The 20,816-nt window shown below is 52.3% G+C and overlaps 1 protein-coding gene across 1 annotated transcript in view; it reads right to left on the bottom strand.

Moving 5' to 3' along the window:
* PTPRS (protein tyrosine phosphatase receptor type S) overlaps nt 1-20,816 on the bottom strand; it is a 134,059-nt gene that overhangs the window by 32,016 nt on the left and 81,227 nt on the right. The window contains exons 10-13 of the mRNA XM_077841947.1: nt 4,455-4,552; nt 3,363-3,616; nt 1,728-1,821; nt 1,231-1,446 (exon numbers count right to left, since the gene is read on the bottom strand). Of these exons, the coding sequence (XP_077698073.1) occupies nt 1,231-1,446; nt 1,728-1,821; nt 3,363-3,616; nt 4,455-4,552 (662 nt within the window). The remainder of the gene's footprint in view (nt 1-1,230; nt 1,447-1,727; nt 1,822-3,362; nt 3,617-4,454; nt 4,553-20,816) is intronic.

Genomic DNA, 20,816 nt, shown 5'->3' on the forward strand with positions numbered 1-20,816 from the left:
AGAGCGGTGACATAACTGAGTTGGTAGCTGGGGCAGGATGACCACTCACAGGTGAGTGGCACGCAGCTTTGTGCTCACTCCCCCGGAGCAAGCGGCCTTCCCTGAAATTCCCCCTCCCCGGGCATTTGGAGAAAGGGGCTGTTCCTGTCCACAGACACCGAGGATAGCTGCTGTTATTTCAGCCCATTGCTAGTGACTGTGCAGGACCTCGTCCTTAAAGCAGAAATTACCACAAGCAGGAGTAATCCGATTGGGAAATCCATTCCCAGGTGTGTCAGCCTAATCCTTTAATATTAAATAGACGACTAAATATTTATTTCCAGCCACCCCCACTTTAAAAACATGATTGCAATAACTTCTCGCTACAATTCTGCAGAGGAATTTAATGTGATGAAGTATTAGACTGTTTCCTATTTCGCAGCAGGAAAAAAGGCAGGTGAATATTAAAGCAACTGCTCACAGATGGTCAAATTCAGGCTTGTGCAGCGCCACTGAAATTCACAGGATTGCTAAAGATGTAGAACAGGACCCAGAGCATGCTAAACTGATTCTCTCGGTAAGGCACTCCCCGCTCACGCTTCCCACACATAGGACACATTGCTCTGAAAGCGTGACGCCTGCCTGGGTTTATTGCTCTGCTCGGGGGAGGGACACTTTTTGCAACAAAGTTAGGGTTGGTTGTTGGGATCTCTGAGCTGATATTTCAGTATCTCTCAGTTCTAGACTCACATCTGGAGCCCAAGTGTAGAGCCCTGCGCGGATACCAAATTTGTATCTGCATCCGATCCGCAAACATGGTCCACAGATACCTGCAGATTTGCAGGGCTCTCCCCAAGTGTGAAAAACCACCTTCTGAAGCACATCTGTAAAACTGAAGGGCATTGCACTCACCCACTGCTTCCGCACTCAGAGCCACCTGGCTACCTGGCCCTGCGTGTGAGTGCCTGTTTACAGACAAGGGTATGTGCACCTGCAAACAGCCCTGCTCACAAATTTTCCAGGTGGATTTTTGGAAACCTTTTCAAAATGTAGCCCCCACCGTCCCAAAAGCCATTTTAAAATGTTCTTGGAGGAATATGGTTCCCAAGTGCCATAAAAATGGTACATGCCGGGTCCCAGGCTGGCTTGCAAAGTAATTTCACCTGAAGCAGCCGATTCTGGTCTATAAGGGGACAGCAGGATCCCTAGCTTCTGAGAGAGACAGACAGCAGAGGAACGAGAGACACTTACAGCTTCCAAGTCCTGCAGCACTGCCAGGATGAAGAGGACGTATTTGTGTCCCGGCTCCAGGGCTTTGTTTTCAAAGTTGTCGTAGTGTTTCATGTCCCCCAGGATGAAGTGGGAGGGTAGCGTGCGGAAATGGGCAGCGATGTAGGGCTTGGGGAAATCCAGTTGTCGGGAATGACGGAGGCTCCGGCGCTGAAGCCTAGAGATGTCCTGAATCAGCTGGAAAAGAAAAGAATGCAACGCTTGAGACCCAACTGCTCCGGTGCACCAGGACTAGGAGGAAGGGAGGGAGAATTGAACTGTTCAGTGCGAACACAGTAGCTCCGCTTGTTCTACATGCTCTGGGGGATTCACCCTGCCCCACTCTCTTTGCTTTGGGGCTGATCTTTCCAGGAAAGGGGTCAATGGTGCGTCACACGTCACCCAGTCGGTTATAGCCATTTGCTCATCTGCAGAGGTGCCTCTCCCTGCGATCGGAGTGGAGCTGACCGAGTGCTCACCTCTTCCAGGTCCATTTCCTCGGGGCTGCTCACGGGGTTCACGAACTGGCCCCCCCTCGATTTCTTTAAAGGCACCACCACGATGTAATAAGCCCTGAGAGTCGGGAAGGAAAAGACAAGAGGGATGAAGCGGCCGGTCGGAATCTCACACAGCCCCCAGAGCGGATATTTCCTAGGATATTATTTTTTCGACCTCGCATTACCATTTGTTATGGAAGGAACCCCTGGCATGCTGCTGATGGGAAAGCCCCTGAGCAACACAATGATGATGGGGGTTATAAGATAACATTGGTCCCACGCCGCCTCTCTCTATCCGCACCCCCACTCGCTGGCTGGAGGCGGAGGCCGCTTGCTGGCCGACACCCTGCATCCCTGACTTACACCATCATTGGTAGAGTCGAGGTCGGCCGTTTCCTCCTCTCCAAAGACCACGCCCTCATGGCTGTCTACCCACCCTCTGTGCAGCCCCGCAGGATCTGAGCGAGCACCTTGCAGCAAATGAACCAGCCCCCACCCGCGACTGCATCAAATCGTTTTTCCGTGGGCAGCTGTCTCACAGTTCGTGCTACAGCAGAAGCCTTGGGATCCAACGTTCCCAGGTCACCAGGCCCCTCATGGCGTTGTGGATAGGGGAGGGAGAGCCAAAGCCAGTCATTCACTTTTAGCCCCTAGCTTGGTGTAGAACACTAGCTAGTTTCCACCCTGGCAACAGGGGCCCTTTTATTTTTGCCCCATGGGTCCTTCCTTCCCTGGCAGGCCTGCCTTTGAAACCATCATTCGGTCTCTCTCGTGGCTTCCAAGCAGGGGCACAGGCAGCGGAGCAGACTCACGGAAGCTGGCACGTCCCACTCTCGGGCCCTGGGCTGCAGGGGAATTTGCAGTTCCTATCAACTGTTCTAGGCATCTCTGCCTCGTTAGTATCATCATGTGTATCCCTGTATTTAATATTGGTATCCTCGCTGGGATCAAGGCCCCATAGGGCTGCGCCGTACCAGAGGGGCCTTGTCCCCAGACAGTTTACAAGTCAAGGGGGAGGTTTCCCAAAGCACAGATAGCCATCAGCCCCCGCCCCCACCCCCAACAAAGGCTGGATTATTAATCCCCACGGTCAGACGAGGCCCCGAGCAGAGACTTGCCCAAGGTCACACAGGAATCAAACCTGGGTCTCGTGATTCCCAACCCAGTGCCCCCTTCCTCTGAGCTTACAAGGGTTTGTGGTGCCGCAAGATGAAGCAAATGGGACAGTGACCCCCTGACAGATGAAGGAGGCCTCGTAATAAGGACACCGCCTACGTCACCAGCTTGAATCTGGGCCAGCAGTGACCGACTCTCTGGGGTCTGTTTGCTGGTCCATGGGGGAATGAGCCAGTGGTGCCTGCCTGCTGCTAGTGGGTAACTTTGCTGGTAGCCTCAGTGGACAAGCCAAGGACTGAATGGGCCACAGAAGATGAACACTTCTCAGCCCAGGGAGGCTGCTCCTCCACACCACGGTTGAGACACACTTGCAGGTCAGCTAGCAGGGAGACGTTTGCTCTGCCCCTGCCTGTGCCCGTTCTGTGGGTACTGTGGCTGCCTGCATGGGCCTGTGTGTTATGATCTACCGCCACTACGTTCACTGCAATAATAGGAACTTACTGGACAGGCACCGAGCTCTTCACGTCCGGCAGGATCACCACCACGTTGCCATCCGCGTCGGCCTTGTGAGTCACCTCCGGCTTCTTGGTCAGCATGTCAGTGGTTGTCCAGGCCGCCACGTTCTGCTGCAGGCCGCCCATGCTGTTCCCCCGGTTCGTCAGGACAAAGTTGTAGAAAGTGCGGGGTTTCAGATTGGTGATAAGCTTTTTGGTGGTGCGGCCGTCCACATCAATGTTCAGCTCGTTGTACTGGATCTGAGCAAGGCCAGAGCACCCACAGGAGTCAGCCTCCTCTATGCAACACCACACCACAGAGCCTCCTGCCCTCCCCAGCAGCACTGCCCCTGCAGCTCAGCCGCTAACCCCTCCACGCAACTGCTGCGTACATGGGAACGAGTGTCTGGGTGGGGAGCAACCGCAAAACTCCCTTGGCTTTCTATAGCGCCCTCCTCCGTTGGGTCTTGCAGCACTTCACAGGCATGGGATGAAGCCTCATGACTTCCCTGGGAAGCAGTATTCTGATTTTAGACATGGAGAAACTGAGGCACGGACCACTGGAGCGACTTGCCCAAGGTGAGAGGGACTCAATAGCAGAGCTGAGAATGAAACCAATTCTCAAACGCACCAGTCACATCTATGAGACACCACTCCCCGCCTGTGGCTGGGAACACAACTCAGGAGTCCTGTCTCTTAAGCTCCAAGCTCTACCCACTAGACCATATTCCTCCCCCATCCTCCATAACCAGGTACAGAATCTAAGAGTCCCAAATCTCAGTCCCCAGCTCTGTACTTCATTGCCGCTCAGAAAAGTTTTTGGGGGCAGGGAGAAGAGGCTGTGTTCCAAAACACTGCAAAAAGCCCCTGGTGGGTTGACGTAGAGATAACGGAGACGAGCTTCCCACAGTCAGACTCCCCATGGGAGCTGCTGGACCCCAAGCAGGAGATAAGCGTCTCTCCAGGAGTGCCCGTGGCAGCTGGGTTCAGGGGAGGAGGAGGGTTTAACCCTGAATATACCATCTCTGAATTCTACCCCCCGCTGCCCTACAGCCCCCGAGAGGTGGGCCATGGGGACAGGGTCCCTAGTCCCACTTGCCTTGTAGGGGATGGGAGAGTTGTAGTTCTCGGGGAACTCCCAGCTCAAGAGGACGGATGTCTTCATCACCATCTTCACCTTGAAGTTTTTGGGCAAAACTGCTGGAAGAAAGTGCAAAGGGAGGGGGGCGGGAAAGGGAAAGAATGGGGTAGGAGAGAGAGAGAGTGGAGGGGCTATCAGATACCGACAGCAGGGGGCTGGCTGCACTGACGCAGGGAACAGAAGGACCTGCTCCCTCTTCCACACTCTGCTTGGGTTTTGCCAGAGGCCCATTCCCGACGCCCCTTCCCATGCCAAACCCTAGCCTAACCCATGGGCGGGGTGGGGGAGGATCTCTGCCCAAAGACATCCCGCCTCCCCCCACCCCACCCAGCCTCACTAAGCCAAAACCCCCCATGAAACGCTGGGCGCCCGAGCAGCTGCTGTGGCGAATCAGGCTCTGGACGTCGGAGCAGGCTCAGCTGAGGACAAGCCTCTGCCGGGTTTGCGTTTGGCATCAGGCTGCGTGGCGGCTTGCAAAAGCTGAAGAAAAGGCTCATCCCACCTGTGAGAAAGGCTGGCTTGCCCCTGTGGCCAGTCAGGAGGGCGCCTGGACTTAACTTGGAAGGAAGCAGTAAAAAGGACTTACCTGGCGAAGGCAGAGAGGAGCGCGGGGCCCGTGCGTGAGACCAAGTGCTTTGCATTTACTCACCAGCCCGTCCTAGGCTGGCTGGACCGCCCCGGCTCTCTGCCTCCCGGCGCCAGCCCCGGTTACAAGGAGAGAGAGAAGAAACCGGTAAGTCCTACCTTGGTCCAGTAGGAACGTCCGATACTGGACGGTCGGGCTGTATGGCCCAGGCCCTTTACTGGTGTGAGCCCGGATTTTAACGTCGTAGGCGGTGTTGGGTTTGAGGCCGTTGAGCGTGTATGAGTTCTCGGGGGAGGGGGACAGGTCTTTTTCCAAGGGGTTGCTGGGGGAACCGGCTTCCCGGTAGGCCACGGTGTACTTGACAATGGCTCCATTCCTCTCGGCCAGCACGGGGGGCAGCCAGCCGAACTGGACCGACATGGAGGTGATGTTGCTCGCCTCGAGGATTTGGGGGTAACCTTTGGGGATGTCTTCGGGGATGGTCAGCTCCTGCACAGCCTCTTCCCCAAAGCCAGCCCGGCTTTTCACAGCCAACTTGAAAACGTACGTGGCGCCCTTGTGGATGTTGGTGGCGGTGTACTTATCCTCCTGGGCCGTGAACTCCAAGGTGAATAGGGGATCTATGTCCTGTCGACCGAATTGGAGCCGGTAACCCATGACCTGGCCTTCGGCATCCAAGGGAGGCTCCCATTTCACCAGGAGAGAATTCTCCTGAGTCTGATGCACGGACAGGATGGGCTTCCCTGGAACTGGGAGAGAACAGAAAAGACCAGCTCAGTCCCGCGCCAGCTCTCCTCCTCACACAGGGGATGGAGAAGCTGGGTGAAGGGGTCAGAGGGCAGAGCTATCTCACGAAGTGGGCACAGGGAAATCCTGGCTTCTCTTGTTGGCTCTACTGCTCGCTTGCGGAGTGACTTGCCCAAGGCCATGTGGACCAACACTTTTGAGTGGCCGCTGATTTTTGGGTGCCCAATTCAAGACATCTTCAAGACTGAATTCAGCAGGGCCAGGCACACCCAGCTGCCACCGACCACCGGTTGCCCTGAAAATCAGGCCCTGGGTGTCTCAAGTCAGGCTCCCAAAATTAGTGGCCACTTTCGGAAGCATTTACCTTGACTTCTCTGTGACTCACTGTCTGAAACAGGAATGTTAACGTTTGCCCACCTCAGAGGAAGCTTTGTGACGATAATTGGGTTAATGTTCGGACAGCATTTAGAGCCACAGATTCCAAGACCAGGCCGGACCACTGTGATCACACAGGCGATCCGACTTGATAACACCGGCCAGAGAACTTCCCCAGAATAATTCCTAGAACGGGTCTCTTTGGAAAACATCCCATCTCGATTTGAAAGCAGTCAGGGATGGAGAATCCACCCCCACCCCTTGGTAGATTGTTCCAACGGTTAATTACTCTCACTTAAAATTGACACTTGTTTCCGGTTTGAATTTGCCAGGCTTCAATTTAGGAAAGGAAACATACTATTGAAGTGCTAAGTACTACTCCAGAGTCCGGTTTAGACATACAGTTCTGATGCTTTAACCCCCTCTCCCTCCAAAATGTTCTGCAGGAAGGGTCCACGGGGACTCAGTGACAGATCCCAGGAGGCCAGCTTCCAGCCCCCAGTTGTACTAACTAGACATGACTGCCTCCCAGAGCTGGGAAGAGAGAACCCAGGAGTCCTGTCTCCCAGCCTCCTGCTATAGCCACTAGACAACACAACTCAGGCAGCAAAACAGGACAGAAATAGATTGGAGCAAGCTGGAAAGCACAGAGTTGCTGAAGGTGAAGTAATGAAGAATGGGAAAGCCGAGTTTCTGGGCAGCCTGGGGTCCTGAGCAGCAGGCACGAAGCAAGTTTGGCAGCCATCTGATCACCCAGCTGGGAAGAGACAGATGGGGGCAAACGGGGACTGGAAACAGACCCCAGGATATGGGTGAAGTGGAGGAGAGTCAAGTCTCTGTCTACCCAGTTCGGCTTCTCTCCTCCTGGACATCACAGGGACATTGTTCTCAGCCCTCCGCAACCTGTCAGTTCTCCTGAGTTTATGGGATATTGTGGGAGTTTGGTGATGCCTCTGCCCAATGAGCCCTGTCCCTGCCTGAATGCTAAATGAGCTAATGGCCAGGGTTTGATTACATATGCAGGCCCAAGGTTACCGGAGCCAGAGTGGCGAGGGCATTAATTCCGGCAGCTCATGCGTCGTTTACACTCACTCCTCTCTATTAAAGATCTAATTTCCTTCTCTCTCCCAGTTGAGGAAGCAGGGGAGGAGAGGGTAGAAGGGAAGGAAACGGGTTTCAGAGAAACACAAACCAGCTCTGAATTTAATCTGGCTGGGGTCATGCAGGTGAGGATGTGAAAGGTGCTTTGGGCCTGGCTGACGCAAGGCATCATTGGGCAGAAAGGCAAGTGTGTGTGTGACACACTCAGAGACCCTGGCAGCACCAGGGGACACCAGGGAAGCCTGCTTGGGGACACCAGGGAAGCCTGCTTGGTTGGAAGCAACAGCCCAGACATGTGAACACCCAGGCATGGGCTGCCTGAAATGAATGTTTTATTCATTTTGAACAACTGGAGAATGGCTGGTGAATGCTGCTGGGAAAACCTCCTTTGGAAACACTTAAGAAACACAATGTTATTACAGAGAAAAACAATGCCATTATCTTTATGTCTCAGTTTTTATCACAAACATTACTATAATCAGCCAGGCCTGGAAATATTACATTTGCACCACAAATATAATTTGGAGGGAGTGGGGAAAGGAAAGGGAAAAAAGTGTTTTATTTTGCAATTGGGTTGGATGCTAAAGGAGAAAATTGGATGTATTACAGTATTTAAATTGAGCCCCTAGCCTTGAATGATAAAGAAAGAAATCTCTCCTCTTGGAAGGTGTATTGACTCAACAGTGGAAAGGAGATGATAACATTTCAGAGCCATTTGAAACATTTTTGGGGGGTGGGTGTGGGGGGGGGGGAACGCTATTTCAAGTTGGGAGAATTTGAGTCTTGGGTAATAGCTGCTCTGCTGTAGAAAACAGATCTGGGTGACTGACGCAACTCTGCTGCACATTCTAATGTGAGAGATGAGAAAGGACGACAAGACAGAGGGAATGAGTGACAAAGGATCGGGGGGAAGGCTACGGAAGAGAAAACGAAAAGGGAAGAGACCAGTGAAGAAGCGAGAGAGGGAGAAAGACAGAGGAGGGAAAGAAGTGAAAGAGGGAAATCTAGGAAGAGCGAGAGGATAAGAAGCGGGGAGATGCTAGGAGGCAGTATGCCAAGCTGAATTAAAGTGGCACTGAAAGGAGCGAGGTGCAGATGTGGTGGTTTGCTGCTGGCCTCTGAATGAAGTTTGCTTCAGTGTCTGGAGGATTTGTGGCGCGACGGTTTGTCCTCTTCAGTACCGGGACCCTCTCCAACTGGGCAGAAAAGGCCACATTAAAGGGGAAAGGCTCCAATCTCCAACCCCAACGCTCACTGGAGAAAGGATGCATGGAGAGGGAGCCACAATGCTGGTGTCTGCCGTTCCCATTCCAGGCCAGGATGCCAGATTCCTGGCTGCGTCGCTCCCTCAGCTGCGGCTCTGCATTGGCTTTGTAGTCTTAGGGGTGCCCAGGTTAATTACGCCACATTTGACCAAGGGTCTTTGATCACTGGAGTGGCAGCTCACAACATTTCCAGGAGTGGCTGATGTCAGCTGATGCAGCTGCCCTGCGCAAGGGGAGGCAGAGAACCCTTGAGCTGAGAAGAAAAGGAAGGGGAAGAAAAACCAGCAAGAAGAGAGAGAGACACAGGAAGGGAATGAAAAGGGGAGAAAGCTGCTGCCTGAGAGGAGTGCATGTGAGAACATGGTGGGCAGGGAACAATACGAGCGGAGAGGGAGGGGGGTAAATGCGATTCAATGGGAATGCCTTGAGACATAAGGGGAAGGTTTCAGAGGGCCAATTGCAGGTCTAGGCCCAGCAGGTCTCTCCTCTCCCCATAAAACCTTTCAAGTGCTGCAGAGCTGAGCTGAGCTGTAATAGCGGAGGAGGAATTGCAGCACCACTGACCCCAGGGATGAAAGGAGGCGAGGGCACCCATTTCCCAGTGCAGCAGAAAGATTCAGGGGAGCGAGAGGCAGACAGATCCCTCAGTGGCTTTTGTCGTTCCTCGGCTCTGTCCCTGCCTCCTCGCCGTGACCCCGTTTCTTTGTGCTCGGACCGGGAGCAGCCCTGCCACAAGGAATACGTCAAAGGGATGAAAGAATCAGGGTTTGGGAGGGCAGCTGCGTGGCAGCCGGAGCCTGGCTCCAGGAGATCAGTCTAGCAAAGGTCAATGCTGTCTGTTCTTCCTCTCCGCACTGACCCTGGCGCGGCCAGTACAGCCGTCAGAGACAATGCGATGGGGGTGGAAAAGCAGGTGGCCTCAGATATCCCCATGTCTGTTCTATACCTCTGCTGTTTGCCCGTCTACATTCGCTGCGTGTTCTGCCTGGCCCAGGGGCACAGCAACTGTTCGGTGCAAGACTGTGCTGAGGGTCATGGTTTGTGTGTATAAAAAGATCTTCTGTACTTTCCACCGTATGCATCTGATGAAGTGAGCTGTAGCTCACGAAAGCTTATGCTCAAATAAATTGGTTAGTCTCTAAGGTGCCACAAGTCCTCCTTTCCAGTTGGAATCTGTTTCCCTAGGAGTGGGAGCACTTCAGACACTGCGTCCTCAGTGAGGGGGAGCAGGGCCAGACCAGCCCAGGGCGCAAAAACCCCCTTCACTGGATCTGCAGTGCTGGTGATCGCTCTGGACAGAGCGGGGCCGACCTCCTCCAAGCTGGAAGGATGGCTCGAGGGGAGCGTAAGAGGAGATTATTGACAGGGCTCTGAGGACCACTGGCCTCCTAGTGAGCACATGCCTCACTCCAGGGCTGTGCCAGGAGAGGATTTGGGGACTTTTAGATCAACACCAGTTGATCCTGTGTGAGACAGGATCTGACTTTCCCTTCCCATCTCAGTGCCCTACGTCTGCTGCTCCCTCCCCCATATCTCACCCCTACCTCCTGACTGGGGTACTCCAACCTCTGGTTTTCTTGTCAGCTGACACTAGAGTTTCCATCCTACTGCACCTGCAGCCTTAGAATTTCCTGGCCTTTGCCTCTCAGGTCCATGTGGCTGGTCTGTGAGGTCCCCAGCGAGAGGAGCCGCTCTGAACTCCGGCAGGGCCACAGAGCCATCTCCTTCCAACCTCACCGGCTTCCATGCCGCTGACAGGTTTGCTCAGCCCTCTGGCCAATTCTCTGCTGGGCCAGAGCCGCTGATCTCGTAGGCAGCACGGAAAGGTGATCGATACCCCTCTGGTTCCAGCCTTTCCTCCAGGTAAACCTTACTCAAGTACTCACAACCCCTGCTGATGTACGCAGCCCTGTTCCCTGCCCAGAAGTCTACACCACACCTCCTGCACGGCACAAACTGGACCAGGTTCGAGTTTCCCTTTATCAGCTGGTTTGAGGAGGTGGGAGTCCTTAGCTGTATTGGGGATGGAGCATATCTAGTATAGGCAATCGGGAGGTGTAATGAGTTGGTTCTCTGCTGTATTGGGTGGGAGGATGTTCTCTTCAAGGGAGAACTGGGAGTTCCCTGGTTTAGAGGACTGGGGTGAGGGGTTATGCATTGGGAATGTTCTGCTTGGCTGTATTAAGGTGGGAGGTTCTCTGGGCTTGCATCTCTGGGGTACAGGACTGGGGGTGTGGTGAGCTGAGGGTTCTCTGCGGTACTAGGGTAGGAGACTGTCTTTAGGGAGAATCAGGTCTTCAGTGCTGGATTGGGGAAATTGTTCCTCTGCATAACAAGGTTGCGAGATGTGATGAGCTGCATAGAGAGAAAAGAGTTTCTCCAATTCTGGGCCGGGGGGAGTGAGACGAGTTCCAAAGGGCAGGGAAGGGGAGGGGGAGAGCCTCTCACCTGCACCCTTGGTCGTGACCAGTTTGGGTTTGCTGCGGGCGCCATCCCCTTTCATGGTGTAAGCCGCCACTGTGATGGAGTACGAGGTCTCAGGCTGGAGCCCAGCAATGATCATTTCCTGTTTGCAAGATCCCAAAGAGAGAGAGAGATTTTTGTTTTTTTAAAACAAAAGCTTGTTTCCTTGCAAGAGCCTTAGCCCTCTCCAGCATGCAGGAACGTTCACCGACACTGAAAACACAAGGCAGTTCTAGGAAAACATGGAGGGGGGGGTGGGGGAGGCACGCACGCTATGAAACACAACCATCCCAGCTGCGAACAGACTGGGCGTCCGCAGGGACCAGGATGAAACGCACGCTCCCTCGAATCCACCTCAAACGCAGCCCCTACCTCAACACCAACCGGTTCAGCCATCAAAACATGGCCATGCTCTTCAAAGCTTCCCGCTCTCCCACACAGTCTCAGAGGAGGGCTCCGTGGCATCAAGGAGATTAAACTCTCTCCCCCACACCCTCCAGTGAGAGACTTTAAAAAAAAAAAACAAAAAAACAAAACAAAACCCCACCGTCTGTAATATTAAAGGGATTGCTTTAATGCAAACTGCAAGGTGACATTTGCTGCCTGCATACTAGGGCTCTGTGTTACTTTCACAACAGCCCCCCCCCCCCCCACCATTCTCTTTCACTCTCACCACACCTGGCTCCTAAAGAGCTTTTGTTATGAAGCAGGACTCTAGCCTGGCCCTTGGCAGTGAGGTATTCTGCCCTTCAAAGACTGTTATAACAAGAACGCCCAAGTTAAACCAAGCAGGATGGGGGCATGCACAGCAGGGTTTTCCCCAGAGTCCTGGGCAGCAGGGCGAAGGGAACCTTGCATTTGTTTGATCTCCCTTCCCCCTACAAAGTCTAGGCCCCAGGCTAGCACTTGGGAAAAATTTTCTGCTCCTGAGAACATCTGTCCTGCCCAAAGTGGGGCAGGCAGTGAGAGAGTGGACCTTAAAAACAACATGCTGCTGAGGAGGAGGGATGGTCTAGTGGTTAGGGCCCAAGCCTCAGACCTACAAGCGCGGCCTTCAATTCCCTGCTCTGACATAAACTTTCTGTGTGACCCTGGGCAAGTCACTTAGGCTGCGACAACCAAAGATCCGCAGCCTGGCCACAGCTGACTTGGGCTTGTGGGGCTCGGGCTGCAGGGCTAAACATTGCAGTGTCGATGTTTGGGCTGGAGCCCCGGTGATGGGGATGGGTCTCAGTGCCCAGGCTCCAGCCTGAGCCTGAACATCGACACCGCAATGTTTATCCCTGCAGCCCGAGCCCCAGTCAACTGACCAGGGCTCTGATACTGAGTGCCGCAGGTTTCTTACTGTAGCGTAGATGTACCTCTAGGGTCTACCTACACTGCAGCTGGGAGTGCGCTTCCCAGGTCAGGGAGACAGACACACGATAGCTCTGCTTGTGCGCTGTTGCTAAAAACAGCGATGGAGCCAGAGTTAGCCCGGGCAGCAGCTTGGGGTGGGTGTCCGAATACCATCTGCCCGGACCCCTGGGGGGCATTCTTAGGAGGCGAGCCCACGCTACCCCTAGCTACGCTGCTATCTTCAGCATGCTAACTCGAGCACAGCTAGCTTGTCTGTCTATTCATGCTGGGAGGTACCCTCCCACCTGTAACGTAGACGTCCCCTTAGCCTTGCTGGGTATGTCTACACTGCCGTTAAAACCCTGTAGCTGGTCCTTGCCAGCTGGCCTGGGCTCACGGGGCTCAGGCTAAGGGGTCTGCAGTGTAGATGTTCGGGCTGGGGTGTAGATGTCCCCAAGCTCTGGGACCCTCCCGCATCACAGAGTTCTGGAGCCCGAGCCCAAATGTCTACACCACGATTACACAGCCCCCTTAGCCCCAGCCCAAGTCAGTTGGCATGAGCCAGCCATCGGTTTTTAATTGAAGTGTAGACACACCCTCTGCTCCCCATCTGTACAAGGAGGATAAGCGCACTGCCCTGCCTCACAGGGATGTGAGGAGGGTAACTGCATTCAAGATTGCGATGCTCTTTGAGATCTCATGAAAAGCACTGTATGAGAGCCAAGCATCATTCTTAGCAGGAAATCAAGATTTCAGCCTAAGTATTTTTATTCTAGCAGCCTAAGCCTCAGTACCCGCTAGCCCAAGGGAGGGATGCCTTCCCCCATTGCTTTGTGGCTACCGTTGTCCTTAAAACCATGCCAGCATTCAAGTGGAAGAAGTAAACACTGCAGCTGGGAGCAAGCACCCCAACCCAGAAACACAGATTCGCACTAACACTGCTTGGACTAGTGCGCTACAAAGAGCTGTCTGGACATTGTGGCCTGGGCTAGACACCCAGCGTGGACCCAGGGGATCAGGTGGGTTGATACTCTACCCACGCTGTGAGGAATCCTCCCAACTGCAGTGTAGACACGCCCTAGAACCACAAAGTTGATTTTAAGGTCCAGCCCCTTGTGAGTTGCTAGGGCTAGCAGGGAGTGCTTTGTGCCAGTGAACAGCTGGGAACCTCGGCTTTCTAATGGCACAAAGGTTCACATTCAAGCCCGGATGGTTTAGAAGCTACTGAGCTCTTACGTCTCTATCCCAGCAATGTTTCTTCAACAGGGGACCAGGTCTCTGATAGAGTCGCAGACCTTGCTCCCACCAGCCCGTCTTTAAATATGCAGCTTAGTTAGTTTGGTCCCACTTTGATGTTTGGATTGCTTCCACTATCGAGAAGCAGCTGACTCGACCTTCCCTAAGAGCTCGGGGGAAAACCCTGCGGTATTGCCATGTGCTGACTAAAGGAGCAGTCGGGATGGCATTGCGAAGCGTACAGGGTGGGTCGCAGAACAATGCATAGAAACACCATAACAGGCTTGAAAATAGACAAACTAGCACTGAAAAAATAAATAAAGAAGAGACAAATGTCACACCACAAATGAAGAGGGTGGAAGGGAGAGGACAGAACCGGGACCAGGCAGGAAGCGTTTTACTTACATATTCAGCAGTGTCATCTGTTTCCCACTGAGCAGAGAACAAGAGAGGATTTGCAAGTGAGAACACAAGGGGGAGAAGAGGGAAGAGAGAGACACACAAAGCATGAGGAAGAAATCCCCGGGCAAGTGGCAACTGGAGGTCAGAGGTTACCAGGCTAAGGTGAAGAAAGAAGTAGAATGGGAGAGGTTAGTAGATTTTGTAGTGACCTCGGCTTGATTTAAAGGAATGGGGCCCCGCCCTGGGGCCTCCCAGAAACGGGAAGGATGGAGCCTACTTATCCCAGTGTTGGGAGAATGGCTCATGGTCTTCCTCAACAGCTACAGTCTGGAAGTGTGAACTAACTGAAAATGACAAGGGACTTGTTTGTCGGAGAGATGCTGTGCCACTTACCAGTATTTTGGGTCACTTGGGGCTATAACCCAAACAGATGGCTAGGTTGCCCTCCCCACAAGCCGCCATGGGAAAGGAAGGGGGGCAAGAAAGTCCTCACCTGGGCATCAGCCAGCATGACATCCTTGATCTGGGGCAACCCCTTGGCCTCTCCATTCTCCATGCGCACATAGTGGACCTGATAGCCACGGATCTGCCCGTGCTGGCGGTTCTGGACTGGAGAGCGCCAGAACACTTGGATGGCCGTCGAGTTCAGAACCTCCACCTCCACTTTACGAGGTGGGGCGCTGGGCACTGTGGGGAAGGGAGAGAAAAGAGGGTACAGGCATTAAGGCTTAGCACTGGATGCCCATCCAGGTTGCATGGGGCAGGCACATACTGCATCTAGAGCCTTGCAAGTGGGCTGAGAGTCAACGAGACTTGTGGAAGGCCACCACAACTGCCATCGCACGCTGTCATGGGCAGCGTCTGGATGGCCGCAGAATAGCTTGCCGATCTGGATGCACGAAGGTGAGCTCACATCTTCTCTCTCTGCTCAACCTTCCTTCCATGAGCCCCTTCCTCAGAGCTGCCTGCCCAGAAGGAGCTGTATAATTCTGAATTAAACCCACGGGCAAACCTGATTTCTGAGGAGCTAGCCAAGGAAAGCTTTGGCTGTGCTTGAGGGACACTGTCTGGGACAATGCTTGAAGCAAGGGAGATGGGACTGAGCCAGCCCTTTCAAGGCATTTAAATGCATCTGGTACTCAGCAGCAGTGGTCTGACCTCAGGGCATGAAATGGGAAGAGACGCCCTGGAAAGAATTCGGATGGAAAAAGGATTTGGAGCAGTGTATGGGAGCCTGGCCAGGACAACACTGCATCTCTGTCTCCCAAGGGCACCGGAACGGGGCTGGCCAGGGGGCCATGACCCTCCCACTTTTTACTGGCCGTAAGGGCGAGCAATGGGAGGGAGGGGCAGAGAGGAGCAAGCCGGGGGTGGGGGTTTGGGGGAAAGGGCAGCGTGGAGGCAGCATCTTGGGGCAATGGGTGGCTGGAGGGCAGGGCCTCGGGAAGAAGGGACGGTACGGGGGTGAGCCTCGGGGACGGGATGGGGCCACGGTTCGGGCGCCTGTAGCCCCCCCGCTTTTAGGGTGCTTCTGCCGCTCCTGCTGTCTCCTATTACTCTGAGCAAGTTATTACCTCCATTAGTGGGTATCGTGTTAGGATATAGGCAGAGGGGTGGGCAAATGGGGGAGCTGTTAAAGGTGACCCTGCAACGGAAAAGAAAATTGGACTTGGGTCCTTTTCTGCTTGTTTGTGATGGAGGAAGAGAGCCCAGAAAGATTTTGTTTGTTTTTTAAATGGTTTCCCCTTTTTCGCTTGCTTTATTTTACTCAAGAAATATCCGTTAAAGCAAGTCTTCCCTGCTCTTGCTTGAGGTCTCCTTAGGAGAACCAGAGGACTGGAACAAGAGCTCTCAGTTCTTTCATGAAGGGGCTGGGGTGTTACTACTTTAACAAAGAGATCCCTTCTCCTGTTTCTCTGTTTGTTGAGTTAAATATGCCTTAACGACAAAAATGGGAAGGAAGGAACCCTCACATATTTTTAAATAATTCTGGCTACAAATCCTGTCCCCTCTCAATGGTCCAGATTCTACATCCTTGATAGCTGTGAGGTCATAATCTAACTAGCTCTCCAGCCTGCCACAGAATTTCCTCGGGAAAGCAGTGGGGACAAGACTTGAATGCTTGGATGTTTTTAAAAAAAAAAAATCAAGTAGGAAAAAAAAGCCATAACGGACCTGATTCTCAGAGGGGCTGATGTCCATAGCAGCTGCAGGTTTTTGGGATGAGGAAATCTGGGGTCGGGGTGTGTGGGGGGAACTTTCAGGCCTTCTTCTGGCATAAAAAGTGGCAAAAAAAGGGACCCAAAAATCCAATGTCTTTTCCTTTGCAGGGAAGTCTCCTCAGTCACGTATTTGTGGGGGACTCGGGAGGAAAGGAAACCGAAAGGAGACAGAATTACCATCTTCGTCTGTTCGGACGACAACTGGCGAGCTCTCCGGGCCTGGCCCCACCTCCGTGTGCGCCACCACGGTGATGCGATATTCTGTCCACTTTTCCAGCTGTTCCAGGAGGATCTGATTGGTGGTTGGGGGGATATCATTCACCTCCTTCAGTTCCGTGTCCTCAGAGTCCAGCGCTCGATAGCGGACGCTGTATTCAGCCAGGACACCATTTTGGCTCTCGGCCGGCGGAGGCCGCCAACTTACCAGAATGGCAGTGGATCTGGTGCTGACGCAGTTTATGTCTTGAGGGGGGGCAGACGGTTCTATGAGGGGGGGGGAAATTCAGGGGGGAAGGGAAGAAGGGGAAAAAAAACAAAAGATGGGAAAGATAAAAAAAAATAACAAAAAAATCTAAAATAAAACGTACAAAAAATTTGAGTTAGGAAGATAAATTAAAAAAAAGAGAGGGGGTTGGGTTTTTTTTTTTTTTAAATAAATAAATAAATAAAGGCAAGAGAAATGAAACGGGGGCATCGGAACATAAATGTTACAAAGCAAAGGAATAAAACACAGAGCGGGCTAGCCCAAAGTGACCTTCATTTTCAGATACAGGTGATTGGACCACAGCTGAGCAGCCAGCCCTTCCTTCCTGGGACGGGCAGCTTTTAGCCCCTGTTTTTAAAGCAGCCTTGCAAACTTCAATACAACCAAAGGCAAGATGAACTGGTAAAGTTGCATTAAGCCAAAGTTTTTAAACTAGGCTTCGTAACACCAAGATTTGCAAAAGGGACTAACTAAAGGATCTGATTTTCAAAGGTATTTAGGTGTCTAAAGATGCAGATGTGTGCCTAGCAGGATTGTCAAAAGCACCTAAAAGTGCCTAACTCTCATTGGAGTGAGGTGTCTAAGCCACTTAGGTGTGTTCGAAAATCCTATTAGGCACTTATCTGCATCTTTAGGTGCCTAAATACCTTTGAAAATCTGACCCTAGGTGATTTTGGATGCATTGATTCTCAGAGGGCGGGTGCTCAGCATTTTCTGAAAGTCAGAAATGTGTCTCAGGTTAGGGACCTAAACTCAGTAGCCATTTTGGAAAATTCTGGCTTTAAGTCCATGGTTAGGCACCTAAATTCGACAATGTTGGCCTTAAGTTCCCCACCCCCATGTGTTATCATCATCTGTAAGCCTGATAAGGGCCAGGTGATGCACATGTGTGTCTGAGCTGGTAGATTTGCAAGGCAAGTTTGCTGCTGTGCTCTAAATTAATAAACCGCAGTCCCAGTAGATAGCTTTTCAGCCCCTGCAGGGACGGGCAGGCAGATGCTTGGAGCATGCTTGCAAAACCCAAGATGTCCGTCAGGATGAATACAGAAATGCTGACCCCCATTTAAAGGTTATTTAAAGATTCCTGGGCCAAATCCTGGAGTCCCTATGCAAAGTCCCACTGAAATCAATCAGGGTTTTAGCTGACCATAAAGGGCTCAACTGTGGTCCGACAGTGGGGAAATCAGGGCTAAATTCACTGAAGTCAATGGAGTTACACTGATCTATAATGAGCATAACCGAAGGGAGACTTTCCCCCAGGACTACAGGGTTGGAATCCCTTTAGTTTGTACTACCAAACACCCTGCTGGGGTGTTTAACAATCTCCCTGTCTGCTTTAAAAAAATCTAACCGACTTTTCACCATTTGTGCTGCCCCTTCCCTTTACTCTGCTTGATCAGTGAAAACAGATTAATCACTTTCACTTCGGTTTACATAGTCAGTTTCCCTTTCTGGCTTTCACGCCCTGTTGTGTTTGGGTAGCAAACTTTACATCATATGGGATTTTTTAAAAAAGCTGATTTTCACTGATTTCTTTATTAATTGAACACAAACTCTTCTACTAAGATTAGTTTTGGTCAGATCTTCTCTCTCTCCCTGCACCTAAAACCTTAAGTTTTGGGCCTAAACCGCCTTCACAGGGCTCCTTTAACAAATCAATTAAAGCTTTCCCCAATTCACTCCTTCCCATCAAGAAAAGGAGATTTCTATGTAGTGATTAGGCAAAGTTCTGCTCCCTTCAGCTGGCTAGCCACGCCAAATAATAGAAAACATGTCAAACAAACAACCAAAGAAACAAACTTGAAACAAAAAATAAATCAATCCATTAATTTCAAAACGAAAGATCTCTCAGAAAGGAAATCATAATAATAAAATAATATCGATATATAAAGCAAATCCTTCCAGAACGTTCCCAGTCTGTTTACCTACCTTCCAAACTTCAACTGCTAACTTATAAGACTTTCTTACGTGAGAACAAGAGAAACTGAGCTACGAGGCCAGACCAAGCTCCTGGTGGGTTTCTGAAAACTATTTGCTTTTAGGATATTGCCCTTCCCTGACAACTCCTCTACGCTGGCTAGTCTCCCCCTCCCCTGGTTACCTAGATATTGCAGTATTGATAGACTATCAGTCTCTGATCTATCTTATTTCTGACAGATACCAGCACCCAGACTGGCGATAGCGTGGCCAGATTCCCCATAACAGACATTTCTCTCCACCTGGCCTGACCATAAAGGATGATGAAGCAAAACAGGCCCGTGTGCTGTCCCCTTCTGCATCTTAGAGACATCTATGACTTTTTCATACTGAGCTGGAAGACGAAACAGCCCCAAGGTGCCTCCAGCTACCTGTCCTCGGCACCCAACACTCAGCCCCGTGGGTGGGGTCAAAAACTGCTTCCACTCCTCCGAACCCAGCTGAAGCCACAAGGGCTGCGAAACCCACTGCGGAGAGGGTCTGACCTGACCTACCCTTTCCATCCTGAGCCTAAGGCTCCTGACACTCATCATGAAAGCCCCAGTAGGCAGAGCACGGCGCTCCGGCCTGCACTTGGGAGCGCTGTTTCCATCAGCGGTGGCTGTGCCTGGCACTCTCACTCACCCTCTAAGCTCCAGCATGAGGACCTGCCGCATGTTCCCGGAGCGAGACCTCCTTTCGGGATCATTTGTAGCACTTTCCCTGGTTAAAAGGGAGGCGGGGGGAGGGGGGGCACCTATGCCCCACACCGCTCTCAACTGACCACAACGCCTGGAGGAAAACACGCACCAAGTGCTGGCCAAGTTGGAGAGACACTCTTGGGAGTTCATGGTACAGTGAGTTTCCTTCACAATCCAGCCCAACCTGCATGGAACCGGGGGTTGTGGTGCACATGGAGAACAGGTGATATGCTTCACTTATTCCAGGGAGCTGTGTGCAGTAGACAAAGAAGCTCTGCAGATCTGGGCTCCACCTCTCCATCAAATGTCTTGGCTACACAGGGGACTGCCACACAGCAGAGAGCCCACTGCGAAGCATGTAACTTTCTGTGCCCACAGATCTCTTTTCACCAAGCAGACAGCTTTTTGAGACACCCCTGCCCCCGCCCATTCCTCCCCCAGGGGCTGCAGGATACCCAGGGTGTGTAGGAGACTGCGCAGCGACAGGGTGGACTGTATTTGTGAATCAGCTTGAGACCAGCCAGTACTCACCTGAGCTGCATCTTTTACAGGCTTTAAGTTGACTGTCCAAGCCACAAGAATGACCCTTACTGACCTCGTACAATACAATGCGTTTAACCCTTTAGGTACCACAGACTTTAGATCACTGTAATTTCACTCAGAGCCTATTTGGGGTGGAGAAGGATCAGAGCAACTGGGTAGGGGAACATCCCTCTTAGGAAGGAGCAGAGAGGTGAAAATCCCTCTGGTTCCTCCAGAGCCCATCCCACACATCCCCGCTGCCGCTCCTATCAGGTGACACCTGCTTCCTGCACCAGGAGAAATGTTCAAATGAGGAGGGTATTAAGAAACTCTAAGGGCTTCATAGCTAGGTTAGAAAGGGCGACATTGCCTTAGGTCTCCAAGCGTCTGATTCATTGTTTTCCAATCTACGTCTCTGGTACGTGAAGAGTTAAAACCCAGCTACTTCAAGAAGAAAAAGATACTTTACCTTTAGTTTAATGGATTTTACTTTGGTTATGATGCTCGGGAGAGCCACCCTGACAAGAGATGTGGGGGGGCTGTGCAAGGGGGTGCATGCAGGAAGGGGCTGCGGGCCAGGCATGCATGTGTGTGACAGCTGAGACTGGTGGCGGGGGGGGACGGGACTACACAGAACACCACAGCAGATGGTTGGGGTGGGGAAAGCTTTGGTGTTGCAGAGACAAGGTGGGAAACTGCCCAGGCAGCAAGAGAGACAGACAGTGCGGGGAACTGGCTTCACTGGGTTGTGAGGGCATGCAGAGAGACAGGCAGGCAGATGGATGGGGAGAAAAAGAGAGCCAGGGAGCAGGCCAGGAAGGAGCTGAATGGAAAAGGGGCTGCAGAGGAAAGACACAAAAGCCTGCCCGAGCCAGAAGGTCTTTGAGCCGAAGGATGCCACCCGGACAGGGGAGAATTGACT

The sequence above is a fragment of the Eretmochelys imbricata genome, chromosome 25 (assembly GCF_965152235.1).
Source record: "Eretmochelys imbricata isolate rEreImb1 chromosome 25, rEreImb1.hap1, whole genome shotgun sequence".
In the NCBI taxonomy this organism is placed as follows: Eukaryota; Metazoa; Chordata; order Testudines; family Cheloniidae; genus Eretmochelys; species Eretmochelys imbricata.